Source organism: Ochotona curzoniae, unplaced genomic scaffold, assembly GCF_017591425.1.
Source record: "Ochotona curzoniae isolate NIBS_2020 unplaced genomic scaffold, NIBS_Ocur_1.0 patch58, whole genome shotgun sequence".
Taxonomy (NCBI): domain Eukaryota; kingdom Metazoa; phylum Chordata; class Mammalia; order Lagomorpha; family Ochotonidae; genus Ochotona; species Ochotona curzoniae.
Genome location: NW_024467037.1, coordinates 916,347 through 942,893, shown reverse-complemented (window position 1 = coordinate 942,893; position 26,547 = coordinate 916,347). Strand labels below are relative to the sequence as shown.

The 26,547-nt window shown below is 43.6% G+C and overlaps 1 protein-coding gene across 1 annotated transcript in view; it reads right to left on the bottom strand.

Annotated features, from left to right (window-relative positions):
* Positions 1-23,239, bottom strand: part of LOC121168111 (MAGUK p55 subfamily member 4) — a 32,549-nt gene extending 9,310 nt beyond the window's left edge. The window contains exons 1-14 of the mRNA XM_040997902.1: positions 23,161-23,239; positions 21,132-21,253; positions 19,315-19,392; positions 16,716-16,796; positions 14,419-14,550; positions 13,068-13,149; positions 11,220-11,305; positions 10,471-10,542; positions 9,872-10,068; positions 7,498-7,562; positions 6,854-6,871; positions 5,376-5,414; positions 3,100-3,120; positions 549-563 (exon numbers count right to left, since the gene is read on the bottom strand). Of these exons, the coding sequence (XP_040853836.1) occupies positions 549-563; positions 3,100-3,120; positions 5,376-5,414; positions 6,854-6,871; positions 7,498-7,562; positions 9,872-10,068; positions 10,471-10,542; positions 11,220-11,305; positions 13,068-13,149; positions 14,419-14,550; positions 16,716-16,796; positions 19,315-19,392; positions 21,132-21,253; positions 23,161-23,239 (1,087 nt within the window). The remainder of the gene's footprint in view (positions 1-548; positions 564-3,099; positions 3,121-5,375; positions 5,415-6,853; positions 6,872-7,497; positions 7,563-9,871; positions 10,069-10,470; positions 10,543-11,219; positions 11,306-13,067; positions 13,150-14,418; positions 14,551-16,715; positions 16,797-19,314; positions 19,393-21,131; positions 21,254-23,160) is intronic.
* Between the last annotated feature and the right edge of the window lie 3,308 nt (positions 23,240-26,547).

Sequence of the window (26,547 nt, the reverse complement as noted above, 5' to 3'; positions counted from 1 at the left end):
CCCCACATAGGAAACACAGAAGAAACTCCTGGCTCCTGGCTTTTCATGGGCTCAGCCATTGCAGCCATTTGAGGAGTGGACCAGTGGATGGAAAGTCTTTCTCTGTCTTTTCTCTTTGAAAATCTCTTTCCAACAAAAATAAATAAATCTGAAAAAAGAATCAGATACACTGTCTATGGCTTTTACCTTACAGATACTCTGGACGTATAGTTTCTATAATTAATCTTTTGGATGAATAATGGATTTTTATTTTCTCCCTTATAAAATCATCCATTTTAGATAAAGTTAGTGTTGGTTGAATTTTCAAATAAATAAATTTTTCTTTAAAAGGAATGTTAAGTTTAAAAGAAAATATCTACTCATGGGCTCATAAAAGGGAATTAACACTCCCTCCTTGTTCATTTTTAAATGTATTATATGAAATTAAATACTTCATTATTTATTTCACCCTTAAAATATTCTATTCACCTTAGAAATTATTCTGTCAAGTATTCACTCTAAGACAGTAAATGATCTCAAACATAGCATACTCAGTCAATAACAATTACCTTCTGAAAGCTCCTCTGGATATTGGGTTAAAGGCAGAAACAAACATGGAAAACATCAAATAACAGCAAATAATGAAACAAAAGCATTCATGTCATCATTAACAAAAGTTGTAACTCACATAAGGCCAGGCCAGGCAAATGAGCAATGCAGAATTGGGGATTCAGAAATTCACTTAGTCTGATTCGGCTGCGGGGGGACAGAAACATTTTTCTCCACAAGCTGCCTCTCAAGCTGTTCCCTGAGGGTGGGCATTTGACCTACTGGCTAAGACTCCAGGCAGAAGGCCTGCACCCTCTTGTCCCAGGGCCTGGGTCTGATACCTGCTCCAGCTCTGGATTCCAGCTCCCAACTGATGTGGTAGCTTAGGTAAGAGAGTTACCACCACCCTACCCAGGAAGCTTGGGCTGAGTTCCCATAGCCTTTGCAGGTGGACAGTCTCTACATGGGTCTAGCTTTATCTTGGTTTCTCCATGCCTCTCCAAACAATAATTTAAAACAAAACAAAAAAAGACTCTCCTTGTAGCCTTCTTAACCATGAAGATTCTACAGGATGAGACTTGAGTGAGTTGCTTCTTGATTGTGCTCCTACTTGAGCTGGGTTTAGAATGTTCGAGAAAGTTCTCACCATTTCAACTGCCTCCTAATAGATAAAGGCAGTTACGTTCTTTCCAATTGTACTGCTATTCTTTGGAAGCCGACTGCTGACTGTCCATTAAGAACAGATTAATTAGGCCCGGTGGCGTGGCCTAGTGGCTAAAGTCCTTGCCTTGAAAGCCCCAGGATCCCATATGGGTGCCGGTTCTAATCCCAGCAGTTTCACTTCCCATCCAGCTCCCTGCTTGTGGCCTGAAAAGCAGTCGAGGATGGCCCAATACTTTGGGACCCTGCACCCGTGTGGGAGACCCGGAAGAGGCTCCTGGTTCCGTTGCGCCTCACTTGGGGAGTGGATCATCGGATGGAAGATCTTCCTCTGTCTCTCCTCCTCTCTGTATATCTGACTTTGTAATAAAATAAATCTTTTAAAAAATAGCAGATTAATTATAATTTAATCAGTATAGTGCTGTAACCTTTACATAAAAATTAAAAAGGAAATAATTTAGGCATTAGAAGTATTTTACATTGGGCTGTTACAGTGTGTAACATGTTAATCCTTTGCCTATGGCACCAGCATCCCAAAGAGGTGCCAGTTTGGGTCCAACCCGGCTCCCTACTAATGGCCTGGGAAAGCAATGAAGGATAACCCAGGGCTTTGGACCCATACACCCGATTGGAAGCCTCAGAAGACGTTCCAGGCTCCTGGCTTCAGACCAGCCCACCCCCAGATGTTGAAGTTATTTGTGGAGTGAACCAGCAGATGGAAGATCTCTCGCTCTCTATCTGTAATTCTTTTAAGCAAAATAAAGAAATCTTCAAAATAGTGTTTTACATTGTAATATATATTATCAAACGTGATTTCTATAGAAAACATAAAAAGTTACTAGATGCTTAGACTTCGTAAAATGAAAGAGCATGGACTTAAATGGAGATGATTAGAAAACATTTCTTTATATGAAGTACAAAAAATGGATGTGGTAAGGAATGAAGGGTGGTTTGGTAAACCCAGATGAGATTTTATTTATATATGATGAGAGAAAGGAAATTACCTTACTGAAGCAAGGATAATAAGCTCACGCAATTAGAGACCAGAGAGTGAATTACACGAACAAGCAGCATGCTTGGAATCATGGGAGTAACATTATCATGTCCCAACTGCTGTCAGCTTAAAAATAAAAAATTTGTGGGGCCTACTTTTGCACTAATTGTGTAAAGATTACTTTGAGGGATAGATAATTGATGCTTACCATCTGCCATATAACAAATAATATATTAAAGAAAAAGGAAATTGGTTCAGTAGAGACTCCACACTTTGCAGTCTACCTAGTGTCCATGAGGAGAAGATGGAATATGTACAACAAAGGCTTCCATAATTGCCAAGCAAAGCCCGTATTCTGTCTGAATACCTCCTCCATAATGATTGGCTTTCATGTTACATCTTGAGAAAACTGCTAAATGACCTTTATGTTTCTAATGAGTTTGGTCCAGGAGGACACTTGGCAGGCATGCAGGGCTGGGGACAGCCGTTCACTGTGCAGGACACCTGACTATCCTCATTCCCACCAGGCAAGGTCTACAGTGCCTTCCTTCAATACAACTAAAAAAAAAAGATGCACTGCTCCCCATCCCCGAGTTCTGGGAACAAGTATTGACCCTACAAGAAACATTCATCAATGAAAAATGTACAGTGTCTCACTTCAACACTGCTGATTCTTTTCAATAAATTTTATATTTGAGGTTGATAGCATAACATTATAGGACTCTTACAGATAGTAACTACTGTGGTGAAAGACTAGCAGATCGATCATTTCATGTAGTTAGCATTTAATTCTTTTACTGTTACTGTATTTAAACAAATGTTATAGCAAAACCCTGAATATGTTTAAATTATACCAAGATTTGGAATATGCATTTTAAAAACCAAAGCCAGATGATGCCTTTTTTTTTTTTACTTACCAGATTCAAATGTTTCTTCATCTAGAGGTTTCCATGGAGGCAAAAACCAAAGCCATTGCATTACTGTCAACACTGAGTCCATATTAAAACGTTCTAATATCCTGGCATACACTTCTGCTCAGGCACCATCTGTAAACTTGTATTCCTAACTCAAGGCCCACATCAGTGGTGTCTCAGTGGCATATATAGCCTTGAATGAGGTCCATGGTGTCTAGCAGCTGGAGTATGGCAGGAGCATAACATAAAATAAAACAATGAAATGAGAAAGATGATAAATAAATGGCAATTCCAAAGAGGGTCAGTGGGAGGGATCAAGTAGGATGTCAGAGACTCCTTTATGCTGTCAGATATAGCACAGCCTGGCTGCTGGAGGGCTTGTGATGGCAAGGGAGGGAGGGATGTCTGTCTACAGAGTTGGTGACCCCCAAACAAGGGATGGGGTGTTAGAGTTAGTCTGAGGATGGCTTCACTGAGTATATTTGTTCAGGTAACTGAGAAATATAGGAGGTAGACCAGCTTCCTCATTTGTGAAGACCATTCTCGTCAGTGTCTTTAGAAGATACGAAAGATTAAGAAATGAGAATTCTATGAAGGACAATTCACAATCAGTATAATCAGTATTATCATCACACATACCCTTGAATCAGGCAATTCTGCATCTTAAGCATGTCAAACATGTGTGCTAGAAGACTTACAAAGCGACTCCTTGAAGCTAACATAACAGCTAATGCAAATGTCTGCAAATACTAGCAAGAGATTATACAAGTGTACACCAACTTACTTCACCAAAAATCTGTTCTGAAAGAAGAAGAGAGGCTGGGGAAAGGAAGGCAGGAGGAAGAGGAGGGAGAGGAAGGAAAGCAGCAGTAGCAGAGGAAGCTCTTTATGTATTGAAATAGAACTATCTGCAAGAGCTGTAACATGAAGTTGAGAAGCCAAGCTGAGATAGTGTGCATGTGTGCCATACTGTCAAAGGATGTGTGTACGGCCAAGGGGTAGGAGAGGAGAGAAATGCTTATCGTTGCTTTCATGGGCACAGAATATATCAGGAGGCAGAGGTGATAAACTGACAGTGTTCCTGCTAGAGCAGGAACACTGAGCAGAGGAACTTCATACTGATTACACTTTCACAGCTCCTGAATGTTCAACTATGTTACTGTGCTAATAAGATTATCTAATTAAAATTGTAGAAAGTGAACATTACTAACATTAAATAAAAAAAAAAGAATGTGTACGGGTCCGGCACTGTGACCTAGTGGCTAAAGTTCTTGCCTTGCACACACCAGGATCCCATATGGGCACCATTTCTAATCCTGAGTGCTCCACTTTCCATCCAGCTCCCTGCTTGTGGCCTGGGAAAGCAGTTGAGGACGGCCCAAAGCCTTGGGACCCTGCATCCGTATGAGAGACCCTGAAGAAGCTCCAGGCTCCTGGCTTCGGACTGGCTCAGCTCCAGCTGTTGCAGCTGCTTAGGGAGTGAACCAGTGAATGGAAGATCTTTCTCTCTGTATCTCCTCTTTATATCTGCCTTTCCAATAAAAATAAATAAATATTTTTAAAAGAATGTTTATTCAGTGAAATAAACAATATCACCATTAATCCTCAGCTATTCTTTGAGATATATGTGAATCTTTGAAATATCCACTATTTAAACATAACACACTACTAGCCTTTCATTTCTACACTAGATTAGTCTATAAAGGCAAGATAAATTTAATTGTCAAAGTCTTCCCAACTATTCATCTCACAAAAATGAGTGACTCTTAAGCTAATCTCAGTGTTGCCACCAAATTTGAATCATATTTTCCCAATTTGCCAGGAAAAAAGTACAGAAATGTTAAAGCCTTTTTTTTTTTTACATATTTCTCACACTTTGGTAACCCACTATTGTCTGTCTATACTAGAATCTGGCAAAAGATGGTATCCGACTTTAACAAAACATAGACTCTGCGTTTGTAAAGTCTGCTCTCCCAGAATGCTGTATAGCAGCCCACCAAGAGCACAGGAATTTCCATGGGCTGTACCATCTGATATGACAAGAGCCACTCAGCATCCCTGAGATCATTTCCAAGATGCTGTTCTCTACAACACTTCCAGCAGGTTGGTGGGAGCGTGGAGACATCCCTTCCAAACGAGGCACCTCCCAAGGAGGGAAAGGGCTGAGACGTGTTCAGTATAGGAGAGGCCAGTCCTTTCTGGCCACTCTGCTCAGCATAATCTGTAGTTAAGGGCTTCATATTTGCTCTCAGTATAAAGCGACCAAGGACAAGTGTTACCTGCTTCCACACACTTCTCGTCAATCTTCATGTCATCATCTGTAAAACAGAGAAAGGAGAAACTGAAACACATATGAACTTGTTAGCATTAAAACCCAAATTCCATGTGTATAAACCAATAAAACTCAGACTACCTTCCAATAAAGCTTCGCTTACAACCACTGCTCACTCGGAGGGACAAAAGGCTGCTTCTTCATAAAATATATTGTATGGAGGACACAGAGCATCAAATGTTTAAAGATCTTAAAGTGTGGACTTTTGAAGGCTGGACAAATGTGTTTATCTCTAAACTTGTTCTCCAACAGGGACTGGGTCAATAATAACATACACGGTCAGCACAGTAGGGTGATACATTTCAGCAGTGTATTTTACACGTCTCACAAAAGGCTGAGAGACAAAAATGTGAAGATTCTCAACACAAAGAACTTAAATGCTTAAGTGTTGAGAATGTGATGTCAGTATCCCAAATGGCCACCAGTTCAAAGCCTGGCTGGTCCGCTTCTGATCCAGCTCCCTGCTAACATTCTGGGAAAGCCTTGAAGAATGACCCAGGTGCTTGGTCCTTTGCACTCGCAGGACAGACCCTGAAGTTCCTGGCTGCTAACTTTAATCTGGCACAATCCCCAGAGGCTGTGCCAGGCTCTCCTCGCAATCCCAACAGAGCAACCTGGGATGTGATGCCAGGTACACAAACCCAGGAGCAGGTGCCCTGGAGGCGAGCCTTCCCTAACTTCTTCCACTCACTTCTGCCTTCCTCTGTTTGCATCACATACCTCTTTTGTCCTTGGGGGACAGAGGTTAGAGCCCCACAATTACAACTCAAGTCTTTGGCAGTCCTTGGAGTCCCTTTCCAAGTCAAGAATGTAACGTGGGTGGTGGCTAAGGGGATTCCTTTCCTCCATGTCTCCCCTCTCTGCAGGGAGGCAGCATCTTGTTTTCTCGTGTGTGTATGTGTGTGACATCACCGGGAGTCTTCCAGATGGTTGGACCACAGAGAAGGGGAAAGGAGAGTAACTGAAAGTCCCATTCAACCCATAATGTAGGACTCTTCAGACACATAAAGGCTTGAATCCACTGTTGGCAGCTTTAGATAACTGTGCTTATTGACTCTGAGCCTCAATCTTCCACCCATAAAATGGGATCAACAATAACAGTTTCCTTACAGTGCTATTTTCATAGAAAATATATAAAAGAGTTGAAACAAAATAGTTTATCCATTTCACAGTTTTTAACAAGTTCTTCCCAAGTGCTATGTTAGATACTGAAGCTGTTTATAAATGTTACTTCTGTTTATTCCTTTGTATGTTAGAACAATTACATTGTACATTTTTCACTGATCATTTTATAGATTAGTGACTGCCACTCTATCACGTATGTCAGAAGAGCTTAATAACGGAATTAAATTGAATTTTAAAAAAGAACCACTACTAGATTTTGGAGAGATGTGGTTTTTCTGCTCTCAAAATACTAGTTCTTACCTTCCTCCATAGAAATCACTGGGAGCAGACAAATAATGGAAAAGAGAGAGAGAGAGAGAGAGAGAGAGAGAGAGAGAGGTGTCAATGCTCAAGTTTCCCAGATCAATTCACAGTAAGAGAAGCAAAGAGCCAACATTTCTGTAATTAATATTCTAGGCTAGTTCTTTAGAAGTTCAACGGAGATTTAGTAGCAAAATGGTCAATGAAGGCATTTGTGAGCCTTGCTGGAAAGGGGGATGCTTTTGGAGAATTCCTTCCCTTTCCATCCCAATAGTCTATCAGCATCACACCCCACTTCCCTCTGATTTAATGAACTTAGTTTGGCTTACTTTAGAAACCCAAATACTGAGTCAAAGAAGGAAGAATGAATGAATAAGAGAGAAGAAAGGAGGAAGGGGAGACAGAGGGAGAAAAGGCTAGTGTGTGGCTCCCCAGTCTTGCATGTCAGCTGTTGGATAATGCATATATGAGCTGCAGAGATCCTAGAGGGCTTCACTCTACAGAGGGACAACTTGAGGTATTGCCAACACAAGATTATTTGTGTTTTCATCAACAGAAAAATCTTTCAAACCCTAAGCATTGACTATCTATAGAGGCGTTTCTGATGGTTGGCTGCCAGGGAGAATATTTGCAGGCACACTCACATATGGTTGACTTGGAACAGGTGTGAGGCTGGTACGGCTGAGACCACCAGAATTCCCGCTGCTTCCTAGGCAGAAACAGAGACAGCAAGTTCTGGGGTGTCCATTCCTTCATCGTGGCTGATCAAGCAACCACAGCACACCACTGCGCACAGCCCCATTCCATGGCCCTAGACATGGGTGGGAATGAGGGTTATCCTCACTCCCCTCTGCCATTTCCAGATCTTTAAGCATTGCCCACTTTAAGTAACATCCCCCAGCCAGTCCTGCTCACTCTCATACTTACTGTGCTATTCTGTCATTATCCTCAATGATTCTATTAAGCACATGAATATTCTTCCTAAACACTATTTTCTCAGGTTTTTAGTTTTCTATTTTCCAGTGACCTTCCCATCCTTCTACTATCATTTATACCTTAGACCTTAACAGGACCAATAACCTCAATATCACCACAATTTCAATTTCCAGCAATCTTTTTTCCTACTATTACTTCCCATTCTCCCAACCCCAACAATCAGCTGACGCCACAGGAATCTACAATCCAGTGATTTTGCTTCCTTTTTCTAATTCTCATTGGCTTCATTCCCTTAGCTCTCTCAACAGCTTAAATGCCATAGTGCTTCATTATAAGCACTTTCTGACCCTTTCCTGATTTCAGGAAGTTGACCAGAAGTACTTCAAATTTATGACCTTTAACCTATGTGAGCCCTGAATGCAGATCCTACCAAACCAACCTAACCCATTTGCACTTGGGGAAACTTTTCAATCTTTCTCCAACTCCTTCTTGACCATCTCTTTACCCTCCCACTCTCACTCATGACACTTTCCCCACTAACAAAATGAGAGAAACTGGAGGTAAACTTCCACAAACTGGCATCCTGTGCTCCGCCACTATGTGCCCAACATATGCAGCCTTCTCCTGTTCCTGTGAATGAATGGATTATGATCTATCAAGCTAAGCCCTCTTTTCTGTATGATCAAAGCCATTGATAACAGTAGCCCTCTTCTCTTCCATGTGCTAAATGCTTTCCTTCTCACTGAATGTTCACTTTTCCTGGACGACCACTCCAACTAGTATCACTTATCCTGTCCAAATACTCTTCTCAGATCACTGTGCTTCCCCAAGCCATTTCTCCATTACTCTGTTCTGCTTTATGCCAAAAATACCTCAAAGGGTTTTCCATTATTGATGTCATAAATTTCTTGAAATAAAATTCTAGTTAGGACTTGGGCACCATTCCTCCCCTGATTATGCTTTTGTCAAGATCATCCAGGATCTTCACATTGGTAAATCTAACAGTCAGCTCTCAGTGTTTGGTAGAGTGACCAGGAGCCCAGGTGGTCTTGGTTGGCATCCTGCCTCACTCTTTCACAGTCTCTTTTACTAGGTGCTTGTCCTCTTCCTGATCCCTGAACACAGCTGTGCCTTGGACAACTTTCACCTTCTCCCTTCACTCACTTCTTTGATGATCTCATCAAATCTCAGAGGTGGCGAGTTGGAATTCAATAACTGACCTCAACTTGGCTTTAAAAGATTAATGACTTTTTGCCATAATCTATTTGGGTTTCTATCACATATACTGAACAGCTGATAAACAATTGAAATGTGTGACTCTTGAGGTTGAGAAGTTAAGATCAAAGCCCTGGGGCCTGACATAATGGTTCATTTAGTTAACCCACCCCTTGCAGATGCTGGGATCCGCATAGGACTGGTTTGTGTCCCAGCTACTCCACTTCCTATCCAGTTCCCTGTTTGTGACCTGGGAATGCAGTAGAAGATGGCCCTGGGTCTTAGGACCCTGTATCTAGGTGAGAAATCCGAAGCTCCTGGCTCCTGGCTTTGGCTTTCTCAGCTCTGGCCATTGTAGCCACTTGGAGAGTGAACCAGCAAATGAAAGATCTTCCTCTCTGTCTCTCCTCCCCTTTGTAAATCTGCTTTTCCAATAAAAATAAATAACAAATCTTTTTTAAAAAACCAAGGCCCTGACTCTGAGAAAGGCGCTGGCCTCGCTCTTGAGGTGATTGCCTTCATGATCTAATCACATCCCAAGGCCCTAGGAGCAACTATTATTATTTTGGGCATTAGGCTTCAACATATGAACGGGAGAGGAGAAGCAAAACACTCAGACATAAGCACTTCTTATGCTCAATTTTAATTTTCTCCTTGAGTACTCTTCTTCTAACTAATAAGATTAGTCCCCCGGGTATGTGTGAAGCTCAGATGATACAGTAAAGTTATTTGGGTTTGTAACCAGTGTGTATGTGTGTGCGCGTGTGTGTGTACCATTCTTCTGTTTGTCTCTCTCTCTCATCCTGAGCAGAACACCTTATTTCCTGAGGGTTCAGCCCTGAGTCCAGGAACGCTGGTTTTTCTTACCTCTTCAGAAGTTGATAAGAAGGAATCAACCCAGCACAGGTGGCAAGGTCTGTGATTTTCCGGGCCTGCCACCAGAGGGCATCATTCTGGTCCACAATCTGCAGGATGTCTCCTTTCTGGAAAGGCAATCCTGCATCCATGCAGGGGATGGCAGGATCTTCCTGGGGCCAGTAATCCGTCATGGCACGAACATACACCTGTGGCAGGTACATAAAGGGATCATCAGAAAAGTCCTTCCCTGTAGGCCCTCACAACTTTTAAAAAAAAATCAGTTCCCCACTTCACCTACAACTCCTGTTTTCTTCTCCATTCTCACCAAAAAGGAGAACCTGGAGAACATGCTTCTTGATCTTATTTTAAGGAGCATGATCTTATTTTAAGGCAGCATTTGATGCTGCCTTCTTGGAACTTCCATCTCCTTTTGTGCATATTTACTCATTTGGCCTCTCATATCACTGATATTGAAAAATATCCGACATGATATTGAACATACATCCCGGGTGGTGTGAGCAAGAGTCGTGTTCCAAGCCACATTTAGCTTTGTGACTGCTCTCTGGGGGCTCACTGTGCATGAGGCTGCAGGCTCAGTAGGTTCTTACCATCTTCTTGCTGTACACTGGAGGATCAGAAACAGGAACCACCTTGAACATGATTGTCCCACGAGACATGGCCTGGAAAATGACAAAGGGGGAAGAATGGCCAATCCTAGAGTGAGCAAGGCTACTGGGGTTTGGTGGATGGAGTTACAGTGAAGTGTGTCTAGGTCTGATGATCATGTCTCTCTCAGAGAAGTCCACAAGGGTTCGTTAAGGGTGACCACTTTGCTGCAGGGTTGCAAGATCACCAGTCTGCTGGAACCCACCCTGGAGGTGGCATCTCCTAGGGCCCCTCCACCTTACTGCCCTCCGGGTGGAGACTTCTTCCCACAAGTCTCCATCTTTACCTTCTGACCACTCACTCAGTGAACGCATCCTGTGCATCGCTTGCTGGGCCAAAATGAGTGATGGTGAAAATGGAGAACTAATTGACTTCCAAACTAAGGGTAAAACTGGGGACTCTCTCAAATGAGGCAGAGAAGCTCCTCCCCTGCTGGAGGAGGCAAGCTGGCAGTATCCTGAGGCTTCAGGTGCAGCTTAAAAAAGAATGTTGCCCAGCTGGGACCAGTGAGATGTCAGTGGACGGCAGGACAAGTCTGGGGCCCAGAGGGCAGCAGCTGCTGACCCCTATCAAAACACCCGCATGCACCAGATCCCCCCAGATTACGTGCTCACACCATGCATGGTGGGCTCAAGGGAATCAATTCAGTCAGGGCCATTTGCTCACTCGGAACCAAAGAGATGACTATTACCAGAATATGGATCACTTGCTCAGGGTCCAAACCCTCAACTGAAACTCCATTCACTTCCACCAGTTTGTCTCCAGCATAGAGCAGTCCTAGGTGAACAAGAATACGAAACAAAGATGGCTGCAAAGAAATCAGAAAAAATAGAGATAGGCACCCCAATAAATATTCAACAAATTCACTCACCCAAGCGTCCTCTAAGTTTATTATATTTGTTTTAAACAAAACAATAAATCCTAACTTCCACCACTCATGACCAGGACTTGTTAACTGATGGTGATAGTTTTATTTTTATTAATCTGATGTTATAAAATAGAACCAGATACCCATAAAAAGATAGCACTAAGCATAAAAATGTCAGGGTTATGAGTAAATTATAAATGAAAAGGAAAAGCTGAGGTATTCTTCAAAAGAGAAATGTGAAAAAAAAAATGTGGCTTAAGATTAGGTCTTAAAGGGCCAGTGTTGTGGTGTAGTGGGTTAAGTTGCTGCATGCAACGTAATCATCCCATATGAGTGACTATTTGAGTCCCTGCTGCTCTCCACTTTCCATCCAGCTCCCTGCTAACAGTCTGTGAAAAGCAATGGGATATGGTCTAAGTTCTTGGGTCCCTGCCACGCCATGGGAAATCCAGATGAAGCTCCTGGTTCTTGACTTTGGCCTGGCCCAGTCTAGTCTGTTGCAGTCACCTGGGACATGAATCGCCAATGAAGACATCTGTATGTGTGTTTTCCCTCTATATAATGATAAGTTTCAGAAGACAAATACAGTTTTTTAAAAATGAAGCACTGAGTAAGAAAGTGTTGCGAGGAGGGGCTGGCAGGAGTGCAGGTGACAGGGATGGCACACAGCTACACGGAAGAAGTCAGTTGTAACATCCTTTGACGAAGCAATATGATGACAGGGCATAGTCACCTGCTCCACATGTCAGAGAGAGCCATGAGTAAGGAGTTCATAGATGTTCAACTCAAAGAAATGACAAATGTTTAAGAAGCTGGGAGTGCCAATTGTATTAATTGGATCATTTGACATAAGGAATACACGCATTGAGTTATCACCCTGTATCCTTAAATATGTACAATTATTATGTGCCAGTTGTACAAAGAATGAGGCTTGAGAAATATACAATGGAACAGTGGGGTCATCAAAAATAGTAGACAAGAAGAAGGATAAAAAAAACAGAAACAAAGGATGATGAAAATTTCAAGAATGGTATCAATACATTTATTGGGCAAGAAGTAAAACTGAGCAGAAAAGAAGGCCCATGGGGTTTGGAAACTTGGAAATCCCTTTTATTCACTAAAAGGAGGATGGATATAGACCATGTGCCAAGCTCAGGGTTCTGGAAAGTGAGGATGTGTGTTAGCAGGTGTAGGGTCACTCATTCCAGAAATACAGAAGTCAAAGGACCAGCATCGGGTTAGTGGATAGAAAAGGCAAGCAAAGGGCATTTCCAGGTGTGGATGTGCCTGCTGTGCCTTCCTGAGGGCAGGAGAATTTAATGGGCAGAGCACATTGGGAAACTAGGGTCAGCTAGGCCTGGACTTCATATTTAAATGGTTTAGCCCAGTGCGGGTTTATCAGTCTGTGAGCCACAGCTGCCTGGCATGAAAGTAGCTACCTTGTTAGGTTTCCAAGAAAACACAAACTGAGAGAACATTAGCACATGGTCTACCACAACAGGAATTCAGTGAAGGAGATTTATTTGCAAATTTGCTCATTCTTCACAGCTTGAACCAAGCAGTGGGACTTCTTACAGCTTATACCCCTGGGAAACAGGGGTGTCTCTGGAAAGAAGACCAAGCAATCAAGGATCTTGCTTTGCCTGATAACACCTTACTGCTCCAGCTTACCGCTCCTCTCGACCAGCCCACCGTGGATGACCCTGGCCACCAAGATGTCCCCTGTTATCTCATGGCGCTTGATGGTGGCACCCTGGAGAGAGAAAATACAGTGGGGTCTCCTCTTCTACTGAGCCTGACAATTTCCTGGTGGCTTTCCTTGGTCGATACAGCTCAGGCCTTTCAGGCAAGAACATTTGCAGCAACCAGGGAGAAAGGTGTCGCTTCGCATCCTGCAGACTGTCAGTCACACCAGGCCATCAAAAAGGTAAGGCCAGACAACCTTGGCCTTCAGTGTCTTTCTCCAACGACACACGCATAAAAGATCCTCCCAGGAGGAAAGAATGTTCCCACACCTATCCTCTTAGCCTTAGGAAATAAAATGAATATCTTACTAGCCTCTCACCAACCAAGGAGAGAAACTTGGGCAAATATGTTAGAATTGAGTGAAATATATGCATAGTGAGAAGGTCAAGTAACAAAAGAAAATATACAACTTTTTTTTTTACAAAAATATATCTTGTAAATCTTGTCTTTCCAATTAAGAAAGGAATCAAGAGAAAGCCTTTCCTTAGTGAAAACATTGCAACACACAACATAGTTGAAAGCTAATCTCCTGGGGCTGGCATTGCGGTGGTCAGCTAAGCTGAGCATGCAATGCCAGTACCCCATTTAGAAGCTGTTCCTCTTCCGATCCATCTCCCTGCTACTGTACCTGGGAAGGGGGATGAAGACGGGTCAAAGCTTTTGCCTGTGTTTGAGTTGTGGGCTCCTGGCTTCTGTCAGCCATTGTGGGCATTCAGGAAGTGAACCAGCAAGTGGAAAATACCTTTCTCTCCCTTTCCTTCTTTCTCTCTGTCACTTCTCTCCTTCAAATAAATCAGTGAAATCTTTAAAAAAGAAAAATCTGCATCAGGGCTAGTACAGAGGCACATCAGGCTAATCCTCTGCCTGTAAGTGCCAGCTTCCCACTCGTGTCTTAGCTGCTCCACTTCTGCCCCATCTCTCTGCTTATGGCCTGGGAAACCAGCAGAAACTAGCCTGCACCCACATGGGAGACCTGCAAGAAGCTCCTTGCTCCCAGCTTTGGATCAGCTCACCCCTGGCCATTCCAGCCACTCGAGGGCATGAACCAGCGGATGAAAGTCCTTTCTCTAGCTCTCCTCTCTCTATAAAATCTGCCTTCCAAAAAAAAATAAAGTAAATCCTTAAAATTATGTCATTTCCAGTCATTATCATACTCAAATGTGAATATATCATTCCCATAAAAGGAAATTGCCCAAATAATAGCTTCTAGATATAACTAAGGTCACGATTACTAATGTAATTCTAAATGAAAAAAATAATCAATTGATTTCCTTACCAGAGGCTGCTGGTTTTTTACCAGACAAACGATCCTCATTGCCTCCTCACTCTCAGGGATGTTGTCCGGTAGTGGGGGAAGAAGGGGCTCAAAATCTTTCTGAGCCACTGTGTCATGGGCACTGAGCAAGGCCTGGGAACAACAAGGGAACGGGGAAGAAAGCCTAGACATAGGACCCACCTATGCAGAAGAGAGAAATTCAACACAGCAACACAATCCACGTGGGCATCCTGGGCACACTTCTGAACATGTATGTGGATTAATTCATGCCTTACAAGGATGCTTTAAGGCAGGGACGTTGACTGTTCCCAGGTTTCCAAAAAGTAAACAAGGCACAGAAAAGGAGCATAAAACATATTTTCTCATTTCTACTAATGAGCTTCATTCCATTTCTTTATCATTTTCTGGACACTCAGGTCATCCATGGTGCTTCCTATGGACACTCAACTATGGAACCATGTAAGATTTTCCCAGGGTCAGTGCTGAGATATAGCTGGTTAAGCCATGCAGGCATCCCATATCAGAGCTGGTTCAGGTCCTCTGCTCTGCTTCCATTCCAGCTTCTTAATAATGTGCCTGGGAAAGCAGCAGAAGGTGGTGCAAGTGCTTGGGCCCCTGCACTCACAGAAGACATAGAGAAGCTCCAAGCTCCTGCCAAAGCCTGGCAATGTTCAAGCCACAGCTATTGTGGCCATTTGGGGAATGAATCTACAGATAGAAGATCTCTCCCTCTTTCATTGTAACTCTAATTCTAAATAAATACATACATATTTTAAAAATTAATAAGTGCCCAGTGCAGCAGCCTAGTGGCTAAATTCCTTGCCTTGCACACCCAGAATCCCATATGGGTGCCAGTTCATATCCCGGATGCTCCATTTCCTTTTCAGCCCCCTGCCTTTGGCCTGGGAAAGCAATAGAGGACGGCCCAAAACCTTGGGACCCTGTACCTGCGTGGGAGATCTGGAAGAAGCTCCTGCCTTCTGGCTTCAGATCAATTCAGCTCTGCCATTGTTGCTACCTGGGGACTGAACCAGTGTATGGAATATCTTTCTCTCTGTCTCTCTTTCACTCTGTAAATCTGACTTTCCAATAAAAATAATTAAAAATGAATAAAAGTTTTTGCTTGTGACAGAATGAGGAGTAGCCTCATCTCAGGTTTAATTTGTCAGCGATGTCCAAGGGTCCAGGAGGAACAGAATGAGAAAGCTCATTGTGTTTGCTGTTTGACACAGTGCCTTCTCAGTGTTCACTGAGGAACACTTTAATTACAGGTGACAACGGCTCTCCTTCCACAGCCCTAACATGGCTGCAGGACAGAATTCAGCAGCAACTAAAATGATCTAAGTTGTATGTGCTGTTGAAGACATTGGATAGCTCAAGGTTACCTTGTAAATTACACATTTTGACTCATAAATTCCATTGCTCTGAAGGTCAATATTTTCCTAAACGTCTTGGTTAATGCGATCTCAAAGTCTGCAAGTTTTCATTCTATAACCAAACATTCTCCACACACCCTCACATAAAGGTAGTAATATTATATCTTCCAAACACCTTCACATATTTTATGTAAAACTTAAAATGCTGCCAAGCTTAGGGTTCAGCATTGTGGTACAAGTTAAGCCACTGCCTGAAATGTTGGTACTCACATCAGAGCAACAGATTGAGCCCTAGCTGCCCTGCTTCCGATCCAACTCCCTGCTAATATCCGTGGGAAAGCAGGGGGACATGGCCCAAAAGCTGGGGTCCCCGCCATCAGGAAGGAACTCCCAACTCCTGACTTCTGCTCTGGCTGTTGTGGTCATTTGAAGAGTGAACCATTAGGTGGAAGATTTCTCTCTCTCTCTCTCTCTCTCTCTCTCTGCTTCATTCACTCTCTCCCTCCTCCTCAATTTATCACTCTTTTTCTCTTTTCCTCTCTTCCCCTTCTCCTCCCCCTCCCTCCTTATTGCTCTCCTAAATAAATAAATCTCTGAAAATCTTTCCTAAATTTGAGAGGAAGAATGAAAGTTGTTCCTCTATTATTGGAGGCTATCCTGACGGTCCACCAGAAGTTTAGAGAGACATTGGCTTTGTGAAGGAAACAAAACACCACAGAAAGTTCCAGATGCCTCCTCATTAATACAAAGGGTATGACTCCATTACTGACAATGCAGAGCCAAACCCATCTGAGTTCCCCATCTTTGAGTACACTAGAACATTTATTCCAAGAGTTTATTTTTTTTTTTATCACATTCATGTCTTCTTCCCAAGTCTCCGTGTGCAGGTGGGCAGGTCTGGTTGATTTCACAAGCACTTGCCTTCGAGTGTGGAGCCTGGAGGATCCATTTCAGCTCTTGGATTTCAGGGGAGTTAGGAGCTTCCCGCAACAGTTCCACTACCTGGTTCATGAAAAAGCATACATCATGGAACTTTAAAAAGTCTCCACCTCTTGGATAAACACATCCAAGTGAGATAACAGTTACATTGACTAACAGGATATTGACCTAAGAAGCCTTTTGGAGCTTTAAGTCATCATCCGTCCTCATTAATTAATATCTAGTAAAGTGGGTCAAATCCAGTGTTTGGAGTGGTCTTAACCCAAACACCTGGTCCTGGCACATCATATTCTAGGAGAAAGAACTGACCATATCTGTCACAGCATATGTGACAGGTGTCATCCTTCTGGAGGTTATAAAATAGCTGTTGGCTAATGTCAGCACTTCACAGGAATATTAAGCACCCGGGGCACTTAGGTAGTTTAATCCCATGGGATGCTCCAGTCTTCAAATAGGAAGTAGGAACAATAATTTCTGGGGCTAGCATCATGGCACAGCACGTTACCCTACTACTTAGGATGCCTTTGCTCCACATGGATGTGCTGGTTTGAATCCAAGCTACTCTGCTTCCAATCCAGCTTCCTGCTAACGTAGCCTGGGAGACAGCAGAAGGTAAGCCAAGTACATGGGATCCTACCACCCACGTGGAAGATATGGATGGAATTCCAGGCTTCTGGCTTCACCGTGGTCCTACCTCAACTGTCACAGGCACTTGAAGAGTGAACCTGTAGATGCAAGATTCTCTCTTTTTCTCCCCTTCCTCTCTCCCTGTCTCTCTCTTCCCATCTCTCTCTCTCCCCTTTACAAGTAGAAGAAAATAACTAAACTTTTAATTTTTTTCTATTTCAGGGTATGGCATTTGATTAGCTATCATAATGTCTGTTGCAGTGTTAAAGTTATAATGAAAGGAGCTGTGATGCTGTGTTTTAGGAGCTGAGCCTGATGACTTTCCAGTAGTCCAGCATCCTGATGCCCAGTCATATCAGGACAAGCATTTTACAAGGTCTTCCCTTCATCCACTGGGAATACAGTAGAAAAAAACATGCATGTGTTTTCTTATGGGCAACCGTGAACAAACTGAGCTGCTGGTTCCTATGATTGAGGGTAGACCTTTAACCCTCTAGTTTTCTCTATTTCTTTTAATATAGTTTGGGCGATAAATTAAAAATGAATTAAATACATTAATCCATTCAAAAAAACTTCTTGGACATCGGCTATACAGGCAGACAAAAATCTCCATTTGTATGGTGCTGACATGGCAATGAAGAAACAGAGACAATAAATTGACTTTATAAGAATAGTTTTTGTTGGATGATGAGAAGTTAAGAAGTATAACTCAAGCCAGGTAATTAGGGACCACTAGGGAGGAATATAAGTTTAGCTTTGTGACCAGGAAAAGATTCATTGAGAAAGTGGTGTTTGAGGAGATGAGGGAGAAAGTTGGCGGCTGTATAGGCAAGAGCATTAGCTATAGGAAAAAGCAAGAGCAAAGAGCCTGTGGCAGGAGTGGATCTGATGAATTCAAAGAACCACAAGGGGTCATTATAGCTGGAACAGCGAGGAGAGGAGAGAGCCCTGAGTGTGAAGTCAGGAGGTCACAATGTTGGACTATGGAGGAACTTCAGCGTTTACACTGAGATGAGAGAGTGGAGAAGTAACACAACTGCACTTACTTGTACAGAGTATCTTTCTGGCTGCTGATTGGGAATATAGTGGGGCAAGATTAGAAGCAGGAGAACAGGCAGAAGGCTTCAGTGCCGTTATCCATGGAAGAGAGGATGATGCTTATCTGAGGTGGCCCAGCGGGGCTAAGAGTCTGGGCTATGTTGTAAGGAGAAGCTGACAGGAGTTGCCACTAGATTGACTGTGAGGGATGACAAAAGCAGAATTTTCACTTGAGGGCACATGAACAGAGATGTCATCATTGTGCTGGAAAGAGCTGCAGGAGTGAGAAGCGGGAAGGTCAGGGGCTCAGCTGGAACATGTTCAGTTGGAGGTGTTTGAAGCATCAAGGTAACATGGGTCAATATTTGAGATAAAAATTCAGGAGAACGGTCCATGCTAGAGTTATAAATTTCCATGGCTGGTGTTACAGCACAGCAAATAAAACCACTGCCTGCCATGCTGGCATCATGTGTGAGCACCAGTTTGAGTCTTAGCTGCTGCACTCCACCTCTCTGCTAATGTGTTTGGGAACAGCAGTGGAAGATGGTCCAAGTACTTGGGCCCCTTGAACCCACATAAGAGACCCAGAAGAGGCTGGGTCTTCTAAAATAAATAGAGCTATAAATTCAGAGGTCGTTACTATAACTCTATTCTGTTTACATATGGCAAATTGAGAGCAAGGTTGAGGGGAAAGCAAGAAATAAGCAGCTGCATGCTAACAATGCAGGAGTTTCTGTTTTAATTTGAGAAAATAGCCAGCTAATTTTCTGCCTTATATTCAAGTTCAATGGTAAACATTGAGAAGCCTACATATCAGTGACATGTTTTCACTGGGGCCTCTGGGTCTTCTTTAACAACACTGCAGATCAGCCACCTTCCCACATTGCTCTGCCATTCTAAGGCGAAGCTACCTTACCTCGTGGGATAACGCCTGTGCATGGTGTGTGGCAGGAGCCAGTTTCCTCGCTTTGAATTCCTGGAGGCAGTCATACACCTGCAGGAGGACAAGGTGGGAGAAGTGACAGCGATAAAGTGATGGCCAGCACTTGGAATCGAGGGTTTTCAAATGAACTCAAGCGGCTCCAACGCTTCAAAGGTCTGTGGGAAACTGACCTTCTCCATGCAATTCATTGCTAAAAAGAAACCCAAAAATCACTAAGCTAAACGTGAGCAGGGTTTCTGGGGCTGCAAGGAGGACCTTTTGGGGGAGCCCTGGGCACTGTGGGGGGCACTGGTACTGTGCTCTCGGTGCACTACCTCTGCTCTCCTGACCTGATCTTGGGAACTAGCTGTTTCTCCCACCAAAGTTCATTCCTAAAAATTCCGACTTCCTGGGAGACTGCTGGTGGAAAACCAATGTTTCAAAACTTGTGCTGTGAAGACTGTTTTGTTCATGCTAAAGACACTGTCGCTTTTTCTTAGGAGCTTAATATTAATGTGTCACATTTCACACTGAAGTGAAGCAAACACCCACAGTCTCAAAAATGACCTCAAAAAAATTCTTGATAACATTTTGTTCTGAACAGCGTGATTATTGCAGTGGCATGTACCACTTAGCGATTCTATTACATAGTGCATGGCATTTTGGCCAAATTACAACGGAAGAAGAAACATTTAGGTGAGGAAAATCTTGAGATTCTTTAAAGTACAAACATCTCACTTTCCAAGACAAATAATTTTTTGAAATTATTTTTTGTTAAAAAAATAAATTAAAAAGAAAAAAGAAATTATTTTTTGTTGGGGCAGGCGTTTGGCCCTGCAGTTAAGCCACTGCTTTCAACACCCACATTCTATTGGAGTGCCTGGTTGGAGACCTGGCTGCTTTGCTTCCAAACCAGCTTCGTGCTAACTAACGCACACTCCGGAGGGCCAAGGCAACGATTCAAGTGCTTGGATCCCTGTCACCCCTTTGCTGGATTGAGGCACTCACTCTGGGCTTTAGCCCGGCCCACCCTTGCTTATTCCTGGCATTTGAGGAATGCGCCTGCGATGGAAGATCTCTTTCTGCTTCTCAAATGGATTTAAAAGAACAATAAAGGATTCTTGTTTGTTCCAAGTTGGCCTTAAGGACGAAGTATTGTGTGCAACTGATCAGCTGTTGCTGCCACTGTGAAGGGTGTTTGGTGATCCCAGAGGCTGTGGAAAGGAGAGGGTGTGGGAGAAAAGGAGAGGAGAGGAGGAGGGAAGAGGAAAAGAGGGATAGGAAAGGGAAAAAGGAAAAGGAGCTCTGTGATCTTTCCCACCGAAGTCATTTCCTTTCTAAGAGGTCTGTGCACCTCCTGCCTGAAGACTGCCTTCCAAGAACTTTCTCCAAGTTGAACTCTCTTGTCAATTGGCAAGCAATATTATTGAGCTGCTATGACCAAATCCTTGCGTGCCCCCAAACTTCACATGCTGACCTCCTCAGGCCTGAGATGATGATGTTAGGCAGGCGATCATGTCACAAGGGGCAGCCCCCATGGCTGAGATGAGTACCCTTGAGCAAAAGGCCTGAGAGAGACCTCTGGCACCCATCCATCATGTGAAGGCACCACAGTGAGAAATTTCTCAGGGAGCCCAGCACAGACACGAAGTTAGCCAATGCCTTGATCTTGGGCTTCCCAGCTTGCAGGACGGTGAGAAATCAATTTCCAGTGTTCTTGCGCTGCCTTGTGGGAGCAGCCTAAGCAGACTAACGTGATGGGTCTCTGCCGCCCTCTGCAGGCACAGGCTTCGTAGCTAAGGAGCTCTCACCTTCAGCAGAGCCTGCAGCCAAGGGGAGTGGAGGAGGTCGTACAGAAGGCGCACTCCATTCACGTCCCTGCTGTAGAACAGACTCAGCTCCTGCAGCACCAGTCTCAAGATGTGGGAGAGGCCTAGAAGGAGAGAGGGCAGAGACCAGGGGGCAAGTGGGGGCAGTAAGAAAGGCAGCTGGAATTGCACAAGGTGGCTCAGACCTCTAGGTCATGCCTCTCGATCTCAGGAGGAGAAGTATCCCTGGATTTAAAAGGGCATGATAACTGGCTTCCAGCCCTGGCCCATCGCCTGCCATGTGAACTTCCAAAGTTCATGCAACTCTTTGAAACCCAGTTTCCTTGTGGCCAAATGAGAATATGAGGCCACTGCAAAAGTTTTTGGGAAACATGCATCCTGAAAAACATACACATATTTTCCAACTTTTTGTTTTACAGATTTTTAATTTTTACTTCAAAGTCAGATATACAGAGAGGAGGAGAGACAGAGAGGAAGATCTTCTGTCCGATGATTCACTCCCCAGGTGACTGCAATGGCCGGTGCTGCGCCAATCCGAAGCCAGGAGCCAGGAACTTCTTCCAGGTCTCCCACACACGGGTGCAGGGTCCCAAGGCTTTGGGCCATCCTTGACTGCTTTCCCAGGCCACAAGCAAGGAATTGAATGGAAAGTGGGGCCACCAGGATTAGAATTGGTGCCCATATAGGATCCTGGCACATTCAAGGGGAGAACTTTAGCCACTAGACCACTGCACCGGGCCCAAATTTCCAAAATATTTCACACCAAAATAGATTTATCTTTTAATTACATTTTTTTCTTGAACTTCCAGAAAGACTCTCTTATGCTGACTTTCTCATAGAGCTGTTGCTAATGTTAGCTGGAATAAAAAAGGTATCCTGACTGTAATGTGACTGTATTCCCTGCCCCAATCCTTCCAGCCTGCCCTTTATCCCAGAATAATTTCAATGGTTCCTGTATCTTCTTCCTCTATCTTAAACATAGTCATTTGTATGTACCCTTTCTGAAAACTGTTAATGAAAATGTGTTGAAAGCTCTGACAGTTTTAGTATAAATCTCAACTGATTAATGGACTAAATGGAATTTAATGAATGCTTTTTTAAGCGAATGTATTCATAGAAATCCTGTTTTTATACTGGTATTTTGAATGTGAATAAGGTAAGTGTTGTTTTTTTTTTTTTCAATGTTTCTTTTCACCTACTTGAAGGTGGAAAGAGAATCCATGAGTTCATTTCCTAAATTCCCACAACAGCTGATGTTAGGCCAAGCCAAAGGCAGGAGCTAGGAATTCCATCTGGAAGTCTCGTGTGAGTGGCAGGGGCCTTAGCACTTGGGTTGTTATCTGTTGTCTCCCAAGACACATTAGCAGGAAGCTGGATCAGAAGCTGAGTAGCCAGGACTGATGCACTGATGTGATAAGCCAAGCATCCCAAGTTGGAACTTAACTTGCTGGGACACAGCACTTAATTCCTCTTCTACACAAAATATTGCAGGGTAGAAGGCAGGAGGGTTCTGAATCCATCAACTGACTTCTTCTCTTGAAAATTGCTCTTGGGTCCGGTGCCTTGAATGCATCAGGATCCCATGTGGGTGCCAGTTCTAATCCCGGCTGCCCCGCTTCCCATCCAGCTCCATTCTTGTTCCCGGGGAGAGCAATCAAGGATGGCCCAAGCCCTAGGGACCCTGCACTCGCGTGGGAGACCCAGAGGAGGTTCCTGGCTTTGGACAGGCACAGCTCCAGCTGTTGCAGCCGCTTAGAGAGTGAATCAGTGGACAAAGGATCTTCCTCTCTGTCTCTCCTTCTGCCTTTGCATATCTGACTTTCCAATAAAAATAAATCAATCTTTAAAAAGGAAAATTGCTCTCAAGCTTGCCAGGAGGATTTGTAGCAAAGACATCACATCTGCCCGACAAGCTGTTTGCAGGCATCACTGAAACCCCCTGGGATTCTTTCCATCCACTTAGCAGTTACTTAGGAGATGATCTTAGTAAAGGAACCCACGCTCCACATACCGTTTTCAGATTTGGTTGCTGAAGAACGTCTCCTGTCCTTCCGCTCACGTGGGTTTGTTCCCTGGTCTGAGTGTATCATCCTCCCTGCCTGAGCTTCGAAGGGAATTCAGACCTAGAAAGACAAGGACGCTCCGTAGCTCACAGCCCACTCTGCCACACTGTCCTGTAAAGGAGCTTACCCCATCTCCTTTTTTTTTTTAACTTCAATTCATATAAAATTAGATTTCACATTTTTCACTACACATACTTATAAACATAGCACCTCCTCTTTTTTAAACAGGTGACAAATCACTGTACAAGCAAACTCCAAAATATCTATGGGAGGTGTGTGTTGGAAAACAGTGATGCGTGGACTTTGAAAATGTTACTGCATTCACACATATTTTACTTGTACTTCCCTGAACATTTGGGTATGTTTCTATCTGGTTCATGGGGAAGGTCATAGGTAGAGGTATCCCAGGGCTGCAAGGACAGTCCCAGGCCTTTAGGCCCTCAGGGAAGAAGCTGCCTCTAGCTCACAGCTCCACCACCTAGGGGAGTCATAGAATTCTCTAAATTAACACACCTCTCCCATATTCATTCTCTTTTAGTCTTAAGACTGAATGTTCCAATTTTCTTTCTTTCTTTTTTTTAACTTGATATTCATCTTTATTTTCTTTTTTCTTTTTTTTTATTTCGTTTTATGACACAGTTTGATAGGCTCTGGGATTCCCCCAACCTCTCCCCAAGCCCTCCCCCCATGTTGGATTCCTCCACATCGTTGCAGTAGTACAGTTAATATCCAGTCATAATTCCTTCATTGCAGGCATGTACCATGCATAGAGTCCAGTGTCCTATTGTCCAGATAAATTCAACAGTTTCATTGGGAGACCATCCCCGGTCTGAAAGTATAGCTGGCAGAATATCATCCCCTCCAATGTAACGCCACAACACAACATCAATAACAATTTATAACACCATGGAGTGTTCTGCCTCATCAGCCTTGGTTGAACCATTCATCCCAATGGTTGCAGGTGGAACTCATGTTCCTTAGAGAGGAGAGCACTTCCAGGGTGTGGAATTTGGAAAGGGAGATGCAGTGCCTGGCAGATAAGTCAGGGCAGCAGATGGGGCTGGTACCAGGCAACCTTAGCAGGTCTCACAAGCCACATATCCTTGATGAAGCCACTCAGATTAAATGCCTATTGCTGTATTATTTACAGCTAACTTCAGGGGTAGCTGGCTAACTTTCATGTATTTCAAGCAGCTCATTTTGATCCAAAGTTTCTCACTTATGGAGGCAACCCCACAATTCTAACAACCATGCATTCCTGGGTATCTTGAGATTTCTGCAACAAATTTACTATTGGCCACTCTCCAGTCACACGATCAAGATCCAACTACTAGGGTGATGGTTTTTGGAGATAATTAGGTTAAGGTGAGTTCATGTGAGTGAAGCCTCATCCTTCATGACATTAGTGCCCATAGAAGGCCCTTAATCCCATCCCCCCAGCAACAACAACAACAAAAAAGAAGCCATTTCCTTTCCAGAAGCAGCCCTAAGAGAATCTTCACTACAGCCCAACCTTGCTGGCACTCTGATCCTGGTTGCAGCCTCCAGAATGTTAGGAAAATCAAAGTTTGTTGCTTAAGCCACTTATTCTAGGGTATTTTTGTTATCACAGCCCCATCTTCCAGGGCCCAGCACAGTAGCCTAGTGGCTAAAGTCTTAGCTTTGCAAGACTGCTCCATTTTCCATCCAGCTCCTTGCTTGCAGCCTGGGAAAGCAGTTGAGGATGGCCCAAAACCTTGGGACCCTGCACCCACCCATGTGGGAGACCTGGAAGAAGCTCCTGGCTTCAGATTGGCTTGGCTCCAGCTGTTGCTGCCTTTCGGGAGTGAACCAGCAGATCTTCCTCTCTGTAATGTCTGATTTTCCAATAAAAATAAATTCATCTTAAAAAAACAACAACAACAACAAAAAAACGAATCTTCCCCTCCTCTAGGTAGCTAAGAAAACGGCTGTGAATTTTCATCTTTAGAGCACTTCTCCCTCCTAATCTTTTTCATAAACTTGCTCAGTGCCCCGTACGTTTATCTGGAGAAGCAGAGTTCATCTTGCTCACATCACAGCCTCACCTGCCACAGGGCTTGGACCTTAGCACGCCCCCCTTGTTTGCAGTTCTTGTTAGGATGGTATGGAAAAACAAGACACCAAGATATGGAAGTAAAAGGCCGATCCCTCCCACAAGGCTCTGGAAGCAGCTGAGAAGTTAACTCGGAGGCAGGAGGTAGCTTTGCCCCACTTTCTCTCCAGCCTGGTTCATAGCCTCCCCCCTCCTTCTCTACCCAGCCGGAAAATCAGGAGCTGAAGAGGTGCAATCTTCATTTTACAGAGAAGAAATCTGACATTCAATGAGATGCTCAGGGTTGAGTGAACCAGGGGTAAAGTTGAATTTTCCTCTTCTGTTTCCCTTGTCCCAAAAGATGCTAGTGGCTAGCAGGACTGAGGTGTCCCCCCTGTCCTTGGGATTTCTGCACCGACCTCATCAGCTGCGCTGCAGCCCTGTTCGCTGTCTCAGAATGAGAACTCCTGAGTGAGCCTACAAGTAAGTCAATAGCCAAACTTCATTAGGGTTGCTGACTCTGACAGAATGTATCCCAAAAATTACTTTAAGAATCAGTATTTCCATTAGCTTTAAAAAATGTACCAACTGCCGTTAAATAGTATATAACCTCCAACTCCTACTATTCATGTTTTTCAAAATAACACTTTTTGCCAGAACAACCTCTAAAAAGTACCTGAAATTTTAAAAGAAATGACCCTTACTGCAACATCATTGACCAGGATGAGTTCTCAATTTTATTGTCTCTAGGACAACTCGTTATTCCACACTCAGGAGATGGCTTCCCAAAACAAACTTGTTCTTCTAAATAAAATTCTTCAATTTGGATCACTATGAAACAGAAGCACTTGCACTAGATTGCCCAGCATCCTATCCTTAGCTGTTCAAAATGGACAGAGGAGGCAGCCCGCTGGAGGACTGCTCTTCTGGTAACCGAGGAGTATTGGGCAAGATCGCTTACCTGTAAGACTGTACAATTGCTGTTGTTCCTGCACAGGAAGCACGCGTGGGCCCTTAGCTGCCAAAGTCACCTCGCTGCTCTAGATAAAATCTCTGCACATGCTCTCGGACCTAATCCGCAGGCCTCGCCCAGGCTAACCACTGAATTCCCCCTTAAGTATCTCGCCGCAAATCTTCTTACGTGTCCCTTGCACCCAACAATCCATTTTGTATCATTCTCAACCTTCACCTCATCCTTCCTTTTTCAGGTTACCAGCAAAGGGTTAACACCAAAAATATTTTTGTTAACTGTTTTGGGAATATTGGCACTCCACAAAAAAAC